Source organism: Oryza sativa, chromosome 12 (assembly GCF_034140825.1).
Source record: "Oryza sativa Japonica Group chromosome 12, ASM3414082v1".
Taxonomy (NCBI): Eukaryota; Viridiplantae; Streptophyta; class Magnoliopsida; order Poales; family Poaceae; genus Oryza; species Oryza sativa.
Genome location: NC_089046.1, coordinates 13,478,063 through 13,491,169, shown reverse-complemented (window position 1 = coordinate 13,491,169; position 13,107 = coordinate 13,478,063). Strand labels below are relative to the sequence as shown.

Genomic DNA, 13,107 nt, shown 5'->3' with positions numbered 1-13,107 from the left:
GAAGAGGGCAGCGTTGGGTTCGAACCCGGAAGTCCGGCGTGCCCAGTCGAAGATCGAGATCCGAACCAGCGCTGACGGGCTCAACTGAGGGAGTTCCACCTGGAAGAGGCGAAGGATCTCCGGCAACAACACATTGCATGGAAACCGTAGCCCAGCCTCGAAAAAGACGGTGAAAACCACCGTCCGGTTGTCTACAGGCTTCGGCACCACGCTTTCCCTGGGGCGAAAGCCTGCCCCTCAACCAACGCCCCAGAGCTGACCAACTTCGCCAGCTCGTCGTCGTCCATAAGAGAGACCCCCAAAAAGGAGGTGTTATCGTCGTCGACCCGACTAGGGTCCGGTCCGACCGCCTGAACAGGGTTTGGTTTGCGAGGGGCCGTGGCGAAAGGTGTGTGGGAAGTGGCGAAACAAGAGGGTAGGCGAAGCGCCAATGAGTTCAAGAGACGCTGTGAAAGGAAACAACGGAAGAGGAGAGCGCACGCAGTAAAAGTGGCAAGTGTGGCAGTGAAAAAGAAAGGGGTGGGAATATATAGCCCACCAGGCCGACGTTTCGCCTACCCACCAATCATAAGGTGCCACATGGCGCAAGGGTAGGCGTAACGGTAAAATCCCATCATCCGAACAGCACAGTAAAAAACCCATAAAGCGCCACATGGCGCAGGGGTAGGCGAAACGGTAAATTCGCATCATCCAAGCAGCACAGTAAAAGGCCCGTCAAAGGAAAGCCCAATACTGTTCCCTTCCGGCCCGGTAAAAATAAGAATATTTTATTTGCAGGAGCAGTGTAGGTTTCGGTAGGAGCATCGGTCGAAAGGGGGCACCACATACCATACCACATGGTTTGCACGGTCTCGGCCGAAGCTCCACTCTCACCCTTGCCCGTGAGGGGCTCGTTGGCGGATGGCATGAGGCCATTCGACCAAATCTGCCGAAACCCGTGGCGCAGGCTATGAACCAAGGATGATGCAAGGCGAAGGGTCGCGTGAGTACCTGCCGAAGAAGGACGACTTCGCCATGGCCAGTTCGCCCTGGCATCCAGCTCGAAGAAAGACGGCTTCGCCATGTCCAGTTCGCCCCTGCAAGGGCCAAAGAAGCCTTTCCGGCCCATCAAGCTTAGGGGCTATAGGGCCGGCGATCGCCCGACGGCCCATCAAGGGTCCATAAGCCCCCTTGACATTATGTAACCCTGTAAATGTCCCTTTCATAAGGGCAACCATATAAATTTCTCAGTGTAACCTAAACCCTAGTAGTAAGAATCTGTAATGGGGCTATAAATAGCCCCCTAGGGCCATGTAATAAGGGGACCGGAAGGAGAGAAATTCCAAAAAAAAACTAATACACTTCGTTTCTTTCCAACCACTATTAAGTAACCACGTCTTTCGACGTATGTAGTTGTCGTTTCGACAACAGATTGAAAACTTTAAATTAGTTTTAAAAACTTTCTACTTAAGATTTAAACTTTGAAGTCAAATTTTGAAAACTTTCAACTCAAACTTTGAAAATTTTGAACTCTAAATTTGAATGTATAAGACAAATTTTGAAAACTTTCAACTCAGATTTGAAATTTTTCACCTCGAGATTTGAAAACTTTCTACTCGGGATTTGAAAACCTTCAACTCAAATTTGAAAACTTTCAACTCGAGATTTTGAAAACTTTCAAGTCCAGATTTGAAAACTTTTTCAACTCAGATATCAAAACTTTCAACTTGAGATTTTAAAAACTTTCAACTCGAGATTGAAAACTTTCAAATCCAGATTTGAAAAATTTTAACTCGAGATTTGAAAACTTTCCACTCGAGATTTGAAACTTCCTTCAAATTGAAAAACTTTCAAGTTAAAGATTTGAGAACTTTCGACTCAATTTTCTTTTGAAAATACGTGTGCTATCGATTAAAAAAATCGGAAAAAAACATAAAAAGATAAAAAGAAATTTCGACTCAGGATTTGAAAAGCTTTCAACTCAGATTTGAAAAACTTTCAACTCAGATTTGAAAACTTTCAACTCGAGATTGAAAACTTTCAAATCTAGATTTGAAAGTTTTCAAATCGAGATTTGAAACTTCCTTCAAATTGAAAAACTTTTTGAAAACTGTCGACTCAAATATTTTTGAAAATACATGTGCTATCGATTAAAAAAATAGAAAAAAACACAAAAAGAAAAAAAAATCAACTCGGGATTTGAAAACTGTCAACTTAGATTTGAAAACTTTGGACTAGAGTTTGAAAAGTCAAGATTTGAAAATTTTCAACATGATATTTGAAAAACTTTCCACTCGAGAGTCGAGATTTGGAACTTCCTTCAAATTGAAAAACTTTCAAGTTAAGATTTGAAAACTTTTTCGAGTAAACTATTTTTAAAACATGTGTGCTATCGATTAAAAAAATCGGAAAAAAAAGAAATAAAGAAAAAACACGCGATGGGAGGGGAAGCGAATAAAACGAAAAAAAACGAAAAAGATGGAAAAAATAGCGATAAAAAAAAAGAAAACGTGGGAAGAGATAGCGCCAGTTCCATAACCCAACTTTCCCTTTCCCCTTCAGCCGTAAAAGACTGTTCATCAGCTTCTCGGCCCACAGTCCATAACGGCCCGCCCACGCCCACGCTGACGCCGTCTCTCCCACACTCCCCACCTCCGTGGCTCCGTTCCTCGGTCTCGCTACCAGCCGCGGCCGCCATACGCGCGCCCCACCCACCAAAGCGCCACGGCCCCGGAGCAACGAGCAGGATCAGAACGCCGAGTTCAATAGCTCCGCTGCCGACGAGCCACCGGAGACGCCCTCCATGCACCTTGCCGCCTCGACCTGCTGGTTGCCGCGGCGCTGCCTGCGATCTCTGCCCGAGGCTGGGATGGTAAAGAGATGAGGGATCTAGTGGGGAGGAATAGAGTGGAAGGGGCTCATCATGCACCGGAAGATCCTTCGCGGTAACAACCCAATCTCTTTCCCCGTCCCGGCATTCGTCTTCGCCCTCTCCTTGTGCGCGCAAAATCTCCATTTCTCTCACTCTCTGTGTTTCCAGGTGATTCATTATGAGAGGAATTGACAAGCGTTAGAGCCGCACTCACCTTCAGTTTTTTTATTTTGAAGACGGAAATATAGTTTCGGCATCTTCACCAAATAAGGTTTGATGGTCTAGTGTATCAATTTTAGTGCCTTGGAAATTTTCTGCTTTTTTGGATTAAAAGCATACTGATCGCGAACATTGCTGTACTGATTGGGAACTGTACTCATCATGAACATTGTTATCTATTTAAGTGGCTTAGAAACACTGCTTGATGATTGTGAAATGTGAATTCTTCCTTTTTTTGGATTAAAAGCCTAAGCTCAACTATTCAAAATTTAGAACAAAGTGTGAAAGGTTTATATTGGGGTTATGAGGCATGCTAAAAGAGCAGCAGAACCAACTACCATCACATTACTAAATCTGTCAGCAGTAGAACAGGCACACACTACCCTGAACAGAGTCCTGGAAATAGCTAGCACAGAAGATTAGACTATCAAACCCCAGATTAAAGTGCCCCCATCAAACCTTTAGCTCATGTCTTCATCACCTCCACCACTATATCCAGCTTTACTTGCTCCTTCCCGTTCAGTGCTTGCGGACATTGCTGTAGAATAAATGACAGTTTACATAGAGCGACCACCAAGTGTCCAAGTGTGAAATTTAGACTCTAATCTTTCATAGAATCCTTGTCTTTGAGATAGATGCTATTTGTTCTAGAGTTCAGATTAGTGTTAAAGAGGAGCGTAGGTTTATGACTACTGAAACAGATGCTATTTCCACATTAAATCTTGTTAGTGATGTCTTGATGTACGACCAGTTATTCCCATTATAGTGCTTTCATACTGTTCAAACTATTTTAACCCCTGTAAATACTCATTAACAAAATATTATTCCTCTGACTAAAATATGCATCAAGGAACAAGTATAGTATAAATAGGAAGAGAGTACCCTAGAAAGAATATATATAAAAAGGAAGAGAGTGCATATCAGAAGGGACCATATACTTGTGTGCATACATCATATCTGTGAGTGGTGCGTAGATATACTCAAGAATTTGCCAACTTAGCTATGACTGATACAAACAAAAGCAGAGTTACAAAAGGGGGACAGCCCACTGAGATCAATTGTTGATTTTTGTAGCAGATCCATGATTTATGATTTTCTTCCAGGCTAGATAAACAGAGAAGTTCTTTGCATTTTATGCAAAGATATTCCAGCCATCGATTTTATCAGATGGAATGAGCAGAACTGTGAGGACCCAAATCAGAGCACTCCAGGCTCGAGCTGATGTATCATGGCCTGTACTGGGACTCATGAGTGCCATTATATTCCACTGCAATTCCAGGTATGTACTGTGTTGTACTGTAGTGCTACTCAAATTTGCATCCTGCTCAAGCTGATTAAACTTTGTACCAGTCAATCAATCGTTCCACTCCACTCTAGCACTGTTGCCATGCCCTTATTTGGAAAGTGATAGCCATTTATGATATGAAATTCTGAGAATGTTATCTCCCTCCTATAGCAATTTTTCATGTAGTTGTATTTGTGAAAAAAATTCAGAAGCACACTTCAGCGTGAGTTACCTCAATATATTGCTGTACTTTCAATTGGAAGATTTTATTCATTAAGCAGCATAGACAGCTCTCTCAGCTAAAGTTCAGTATATCTCCTGAATTTAAAACATCAATTCTGCATGACTTCTATAACGTATTTATGTTCTTCTTGGTTTCTTCAATTGAATCAGCGTGTCCATCTTGATTCCGTTACAGTGATAGTAAAAGCAAACTCACTGCTGTCACTTAAAACTCTGTTTGAATGTATTCTCATGTCCAGGTATTGCTAAATGAGGAAATCAGTGCCAAGATGAATCTAATCCATTTATTATGATGAGCAAATTGAATCTTTGTCCCAACCTTTCCTCTGAGTGCTGGATTGAACTCCATCCACAGCCTGTCACAGGAAAAGTCAGAATGAATTCAATACCTGCTATTAGAAGACGAGGACATGCCCTCCTTGGCCTGGTCATTGTTCTTTAGTGAGAATTATGACAAGTTCAATCACATTGAAGAAGTAGATGTTTATAGCTGGTGCTTATATTCTTTATCGTATCTTTATTCAGCCATGGTTTATGTTTATAGTTGTTGATTACTTGCAGGATATGAGCCAATTGTTGGTCTTGAGTTCTGCAATCCACTCTTCGTCTCACAATGTAAGTGTTACAGGTCAAGAAATGTGTCATGTGCTGTGCATTATATAAGTTTTGTAAAAGATATGACCAATAGGTCAAACTTTCATGACAAAACGTATCCATACAGTCCTCAACCATTATTATAATTCAATTGCTTTGCAATCATATGTAGTTTAACAATGGCAGACGATCTGCATAATTCAAGAGAAAACCTTTGCTAGAGGACATTTTTTGAGCAAATGCATATATTCAAGCAAACTACAATAAAAACCATGTTTCTTTTCAAAGTGCTTAAGGTTATCATAACCTACAGGAGGAATCTTGACTTGAGGAGTACAAAAAGTTCCACCTCTCCAAATTGCTGTCTCAAAGCCTCAAATTTGGCTCAAAGATGCTAATGTTAATTTGGATCTGTAGCTGTGGATCAACTCATGTTACACAGCATTCAAACAGTAGTAATGCTTTAGTCTAAAACTTGCATCAACTATTAGTCTAAAGGTCTACTAGTTGAGTAAAAGGCTACTCTTGACATCCTGTCTGTAAATCCTACAGATAGCACATGAGCTTTTGACCAATGCTAAACATGATATGGTGGTGTTTTCTTCCTAAATGCATCAGGTGAGTACCAATAAACAGAAGTAGAAGCTGAAATAGTGGTTGGTAATAACTGTAGTGTGATAATTTCTTAGGATTCTAGGTTGCTTCGTGCTCCTTGGAGATAGATGTTAATGAGGTATGAGGAGCGCCTAAGGCCTAAGCTTAATACATACTTACCAAATGCATTTTTTCAATGTAAAAAATATGCTTGCGTTATTATTTGAGCTTTTGAACACCAAATTGTTGAAAATTAGTACATTACTGAATGAAAAGATATATAGCGTTAACGGGTGGTGATTTAAATACTTTGATAACGGCGTAGATAGAAAACTTGATCCACCCGGTGAAGAACCAAGAAACAAGTACTCCTGTTCTTTAACTTTTTCGCTACATGTTTATAACTATGCTAATATGCATAACTTGCTATGGTGTTCTTAGTTTAGTCAGTTAAATTGTTCATATCTCAAACCCCATGATTTCTTATGTACTTATTGGTATGACAGGGTTTAATTCGGCTATGACATTTGTTACTGGGGAGCATGGATGATATGGTGAGTAGAAGCTATTTTGGGCCCCAACCTTTTTACATTTTCATTTCGTAAAGTGTCACTAAGATTTATGTTATGATTTGACTCCATACGGTGAACTATATGCAACTTTGTACTGTACTATGAAATCAGCAAGAAGAAATAGATAGTAATCACCTCCTCAACTGTCAAAGAGAAGAAATCAGACGGTGATGCTTCCATTTTGAAGACAAGGCTCACCAATTATTTGACAATCTTACATGCGCTGCAAGAGCGGGGTGCACTTCTAGTTCTAGGCAGGCAACTGGCAGAAAGGGCCATCAGGGTACAAACAGTTTGATCAGATGGGCATGGATCTCTTACTCAACTCTAAAATAGGGAACTTTACATTGCTACCAGAAAAAAATTTACAAAATAAAAATGAGGAGTTTACTGCCAGTCATGCAATGGGTGTTATTCTATATGTTCTACGATACTTAATTCTTTTGGAGGAATAGAAGCTTTTAACTGGTGCTTATGGATTAGGGTCAACTTAAAAAATTATTGTGTATCGTATTTCACCTTATTTGTTTTTATAAGCAAGTTACTCACTTTGGGTAGTAAGAAGTGATTAATTGAGGTAATGTTGTGCACAGGCAGTCAGGCATGACAATAGTAGTTCCTTTTTTTTAAAGAGAGGATGATAATAGTAGTACATTAATAGTATAAACTGAAAACATCGATTGACTGTTCTGTCCATGACACTGTTTCAACTTGGAGGTACGAATTATGATCAAACTCCATTGATGATAATCATATGACCAAAGCAAATAACAAATTTCTGTTATTTACCTTTGTGTTTCTAGTATCTAGTTATCTACTATGACATTGATATCTGAGCAAATATGATCAATATCCTACTCATAATTTGAGCATTTTGTTTTGCAGCTGGGCCGAAGATGCACCGGTTCAGCTTGTACTGGAGAACCTGTTGTGCCAAGGTTTGAACTGGGATGTCTGGCTGGCTGGGTTGCTACGGAAAGAGAGTTCTGTGTATCTATCTGACTACACGCTAGTTGAGGTTGCAGGAAATCCGTCTCCAACGTTGCAACTACATGCTGCTCTCAAATAACCAAGATTGAAAGAGCATCACATGGCATGTTTTTTAGGCTGCTTTAGCTAGATTGTTTAGTGTACTGGAAATGCATTTGGAAATGTCTGGGAAAGATTGAAATCATATTTATCAGAGACTCTACATATTCCGAAACCAACTACTGTGACTGTTGCCGTTTGATGTGTTTTGTGTTGTACGTGTATCTTCTAATCCAGTGCATGCTTAGTCCTTCCAATCTTCATCTGATCCGCAACTTTTGCACAATAACTTACGAAATGCAAGAGAAGTGCATAACTTTGATCCTGACAACAAATTTGTCTGCAGTTCAAACTCTGCGCATGCAATTGTTGCAGAACATAATTCTTAGAACACAACAGGAACAATTCAATTACAAAGCAAGCTGAACACTATATGTTCACACGAACTCATAATTACTCTTGACGTGACGAATTTGGTCACATAAAGAATTTCGTGTTCTCTTGTACAATGTAAAGAATTTCACAACTAATCTTCACTACAATTTACAGCTCTTCATCAGATGGTGGTAGTCTTTCAGAGACACCTTCAGCCACTGTTGGTCAATTTGATCGTCGCCCATGTCCTTCAGAAGCACACGGTAGCCCCCCTGCGACTGCTTGTCACATCCACCTCTTCCGCGACGACTGAAGGAGCGAACACATGGCCTCTTAGCATGCTCGCAAAATCGTCCTCGCCCTCGTCTTCTTCGTTGGTCTCGAACGGATCCTTGGGAAAGGTCAAGATGGGTGGATGAGGCGGCGGCGGTGGCGCCATGGCGGGCCAAGATGCCGGTCGCGGAGGAGGAGGAGTCGCACACCGCGGTGGATTGTCATTGCCGTCCTCTTCTCCTCCTCCTTGTAGCGCGTCCTCCAGTTCTTTGGCGAGCTCGTCGTATTCATATAGCTGGGAAGGGAGGATGCCGTCGACTGGTATACTGTCCAGGAAGCTCATAAGCTCGTCCATTTCCATGCCGATGTCAGCCGGATCGGGTACATAAGCAGGGCCTTGCTCTGGCGTCGCAGGGACAGACGGCTGAGTCACCGAGGCAGCTGGCGCCGGTGGCTCGAACGGGTCCGTCGGGTAGGTCTGGAATGGTGGATGATGCTGCGATGGCGCCACGGCACACCGGGGTGGCGCCGCGGACGCCGTCACGCTGCTCTGCGGCGCCATTGGTTTTGCCGAGACAGCGCCTTTCATCTTCTTGGTGGCGCACGGCGGCTCGGCGACCGGCGCGGCGGGCCTCTTCTGGGGCGGCGCCTGCTGCTGCGTGATCACGGGCACTTGTCGTGGCGGCGCAGGAGCTTGCGGCGCCGCCTGTGCTGCAGGATACGGCGGCGGCGCGAGTTCTTGGGGCGGCGGCACGAGTTCTTGAGGCGGCGGCAGGGCGGCTGATTCTTGGTGCGCCACCGAATCAGGAGCCGCCCTCGGGGAGACGTAAATCCGGCAGACGACGGGCTCGACGACACCACCGGCTTCTTTCCCGCAGAGGTGATACTCCTCCATCAACCAATCCGTGTTGTTGCCACCTTTCTTGAAGCGGAAGTTCTTGACCTCGCCGATCTTGATGCCCTCCCTGTTCTTGAGATCCTTGCTGGACTGCGAGACCCAGGTGCCACCCCCGGCGGAGCGGGAGAACTTCCCTTTGACCCGCTTGCAACCGGTGAAGAAGAACCGGTCGCCATTGGGGCTCCTCGCCACGGGCGCGTACTTGCCGGCGAGGTCCCTGGGCTCGTCGGCGCCGTAGACGTCAGCGCGGTGGATGTACCCCTCGGTGTCCTTGGGCGGGTGGCCGGCGATGAGCCGTGGCAGGTAGTAGGTGATGACCTCCTCCTGAGACGGGTTGAAGCGAAACCCTAGCTTGAGGAGAAGATCGAGGCTGGCCATGTCGATGGGAGAAGGCGATGGATGGAGCGCGCGGGAGGAAGAAGCGAGGGAAGGAAGGGGGTGCTCTGCTTTTAAAGGCAGCGGCGGGACGGGAGCTAGGGTGGGTGCGGATCCGATTCGGACTCCGAATCCAATCGGGTCGACGCTAATTGTTTGGTTTTTTTTTTTTGACGGATTTGCTATTGCTCTGTTGACAGATTTTAGAGTGCCAAATCTGTCGTTTTTTCTGCCGTTCATCTTCTTTGTGATTCGTGCAGCACACGGGTGTGGGTTGGACTTTTAGTTTCTCTGATATGGGCTATGATATTGATTTATATGGGCTTTGCATCTTCTTTTTGGGCTGGGTTTATATGGGCCCATTTTTGTTGTTCTGTGGGTCCCACTTTCACTGTTCACCACTTTGAAATCAACGCCTACTTCATCCGTTGTATGGGTCCCACCTTGACCATTTACTCCCTTCATCCCATAATATAAGGCATGGTAAAAGTTGCACGGTCTTCAAAACTAATTTTTAACTTATAATTTCTCATATGCTATAAGGTTTGTAGCAATAAAATTATAATCATATGAAAGTAAATTTAAATGTCAATCTAATGATATAATTTTTAACAAATAAAATTCATTTCATATTACATTAAACGTTGGTCAAATATTTTAAAGGTTAAATCTTGAAAGCGGGCACATTTGAAATGCAGCAGTAGTGAGCTCCTATAGAAAATCCAAAATTCAATAAAAGGTCATAATGGTCGGAAGCTGTTCACTACTTCAGAACCATCCAGAAGGCAAGAGAAAAAAGCACCCCATTATAACGACACGAGAACGCAGTCAGGCGTGGGGTGCGAGTTAGATACATACCTGGATCTACTTATTTCCAGAAAAAGAAGAAAGTGATCTTGAGCTGGGGAGAAGGTTTTCGGGGTGAAAGAGTAAGAGATCAATCTCCTATTATGTCATGACCGAGGGTGGGTATCTCAGTCGCATATCTAGAGCCCAGCATCTCTCCTGAACGACACCTTCTACAGACTCTACTGGTGGTATTCCCCGAGGCGAGGGTAAATATGTGCATTCATATCGGTTAGGAAACGACAATGACTCTTCTTCTTTCCGGGAAGCTATGGGCACCTCACAATTCTTAGACGACATTAGTGGAAGCGAACATTCGTAGCATTCATTGTCACCGATCATTGACAAAAGAAGAAAAAGAAGCCGTACGACAACTTAAGGAATCTTTACATTTGGCGGCTATAGACTCAAAGGGCACAGACAGGCTGCTGGTACTGTTTTTTTAGCTAACTAAAGTCTAACTTCCTTTGCCGAAAGAGGATGAAACGGACCACCCGATACCAATGAACTCACCAAAAGTTCACTGATCAGATCAACCACTGATCGCTGAGAATTCCAACCCTTTCTATCCCAGCTTCTACTTCACACAGTTGTTCTCGACTTCTACTCTCGATACTTATCGTAGTTTATTTTTCTACGGTTCCTTCAGGCTAGGGTTAGTGTCATTTCCACTACTTTTGGGAGTGTTATGATCAGCCAAGCTCGACAATTCTCTCAATAGTACCTCGTTTTCATCTAAAACACTGCTTAAAGCTCGATGGGCCGTATGGCCAAAGTTTTTGAACTCATCTCCCCCAATATGATGGGGTTTAGTACCAACTAAGCGGCCATCGCTGTCATGAATTGATATTCGCTTTTTACTAGTAAGTCCCATGGTGATATGAAATTTCTTATATTGAACTAATAGTTCTGCCCAATTCCTGTGGAATTGTTTCTCATAGGTGTGTGTGCCTATCGCCTGCCTTGTTGTTTTTCCTGTTCAACCACCCCAACTTGTGACGTATAACGATGCAGGTATCTGGCCAGCATTGACCGTTCGAGTTGATGAGCGGAACCCAGACCCATATGCCAACTGGACACCCGCAACGTATGTCAGAAAAATACCACGTTTGCATTGAAGGAATGTCGCAGGAAGCTGTCGATCCGCGATTTCAAGTAGTTCGTGCTTCGGCGGCAGGGGAGGGTCGGAGTCCCAAGCAAAGAAGGATTCGAAATATGACGTCGAAGTGATCATAGTAGAATGGACGCGGTGAAGATGCAGCAACTAGCACAAGTGCCTCCAATTGCACATCAGGAGAAGATGTCACTACAGATCCTGCGGTCTTCTCCTTCCTAGCTTTTAGATAGCCCTGATTCTTTCTTGGATTTTAATACACTTAGCCGTGTACGTATCTTGGCTAAACTCGAACCTATAGTTCTATTCCACTTCCCGGGTGTATGGAAAAATCTTTAAAAGAAATAAATCATGCGGTACTTCTTGTTTTAATCACTCTTCCTTTCCTCTTCCGACCTTCCAGCACCGGGCAGGTGTCAGACTCTATACATCGTGTTACCACTTAGCAGAGTCCTGTGTTTTTAATAAACAGTCGCTACCCCCTGGTATGTGCCGCTTTCCTAATCAAAAGATAGGAGAGCACCCCTTCTCCCGAAGTTACGGGGTCATTTTGCCGACCAGCTATCATGGGCAGGTTCTGAAAAGGGCTTCGGCCTTCCTATGAAATAAAGAGGGTGACGATTCTTTAGTATATTTTATCAATACTCAAAAAACTCGTAATCAAGCAGAATGAAGGATGCCATGGACGCGTCTATTCCGAGGCAACGTGGTCTATAGCACGAAAAACCATTCTTTACGAGATAGGGCCGTTCACATGAAAGATAAGAAAAAATCCATTCTTCATGGTCGGGCGCATTTCTCCAAATCCTCCAGGATCACAAGTGGAACGCTAAGCAAGGGTGGGGAGGCTGCGAGCTCCGCGTTGAACAGAAAGAAGCAAGCAGGGGGTGTTGCCGTAGCGCGCCGGGGAGCAAAGACTCCTTTTGTACTGAGAACACAATTCACCTTCTCACAAGAAGGCAAACCTTGTACGTTGATCGAATCTTCTTTCGCATCCAGAAATAAGTGCACGCCTTATATTATGGGATGGAGGGAGTATCTCGTTTATTCCTACAGAATCCAAGGGAGAGAGAGAAGCAGCTGAGAGAGAGAGCCAAGACCAGCGATTTCACCGAGATGAGGAGCAGGCGAGCTCACTGCACCGTCGAGCTAGAGATTTCGTCGCGGCGTCGGCGGCATTGGAGCTACTGGTTCGTGATTCATCATCGTTGCTGTTGGTGGTTAGTACTTGCTCCCTTGCTTTTGTTTTTCTTTCCCATCGTTTTCTGCAGCAGTAGCCATCACCACCGCCATTTTTTGGCTGCATTTTTTGCTTGTGTTGTTTGACTAGTTGATCGATTTTTGGTGCCACCTTCGATTTTGTTGGTGGAGTTATGATTCGTTGAAGAGTTTTTGTGTTGTTCTCAAGGTGATTTGTTGTGAATCATTTTGTTGTTTAGCAGCGATTAGATCTGACTTCTAGAACGATGAAAACACACACCCTTGAGTAGAGCACATACATGTTTTATGTTTGTTTAAACTTCATTGATGCTTGCATGATTTATTCTAACTCTAATTTGTTTTGCAGGTTTTTTGCTTGTATTTTGGCTCTGTTTTGGTGTTTCAATCACAAATCTATCATTTTCATCTAAGGTGAGTTAGTTTTTTTTTGTTTATTTTCAACTTGAATGTGTGTGGTTCTGGAATTTTTTGTGGGTTTTCCTTTTAAACAATGAGCTAGTGGCTTTTGAGCAATTTAATGGTTGATGTGAAATACTGCTTGTGGATGTATTTTTATTGTGTATGTGAAAATGTAATTCTGCATGTGCATGTGCATGTTTGTATTGATTTTTTTCCACA

The 13,107-nt window shown here is 43.5% G+C and overlaps 1 protein-coding gene and 1 long non-coding RNA gene across 6 annotated transcripts; one reads left to right on the top strand and one right to left on the bottom strand.

Moving 5' to 3' along the window:
* The first annotated feature begins 2,611 nt into the window (after positions 1 to 2,611).
* Positions 2,612 to 7,566, top strand: LOC9268358 (uncharacterized). Of its 5 annotated transcripts, none has more exons than XR_010738173.1 (8): positions 2,612 to 2,924; positions 3,020 to 3,122; positions 4,174 to 4,349; positions 4,838 to 5,025; positions 5,160 to 5,213; positions 5,745 to 5,810; positions 6,293 to 6,340; positions 7,244 to 7,566. It is a non-coding gene; the product is annotated as an uncharacterized lncRNA (long non-coding RNA). The 5 variants fall into 5 exon arrangements; XR_003239845.2 differs by having other exon boundaries at positions 4,838 to 5,039; XR_001541891.3 differs by having other exon boundaries at positions 4,838 to 5,074.
* A 446-nt stretch (positions 7,567 to 8,012) lies between these two features.
* On the bottom strand, positions 8,013 to 9,311 carry LOC107276544 (uncharacterized). Its single transcript, XM_015763726.1, has one exon. The coding sequence runs from the start codon at positions 9,309 to 9,311 to the stop codon at positions 8,013 to 8,015; it is 1,299 nt and encodes a 432-aa protein (XP_015619212.1).
* Between the last annotated feature and the right edge of the window lie 3,796 nt (positions 9,312 to 13,107).

Excerpts from the sequence above, each read along its gene's own strand:
- LOC107276544 (XM_015763726.1), bottom strand. The coding sequence starts at position 9,311 with ATGGCCAGCCTCGATCTTCTCCTCAAGCTAGGGTTTCGCTTCAACCCG.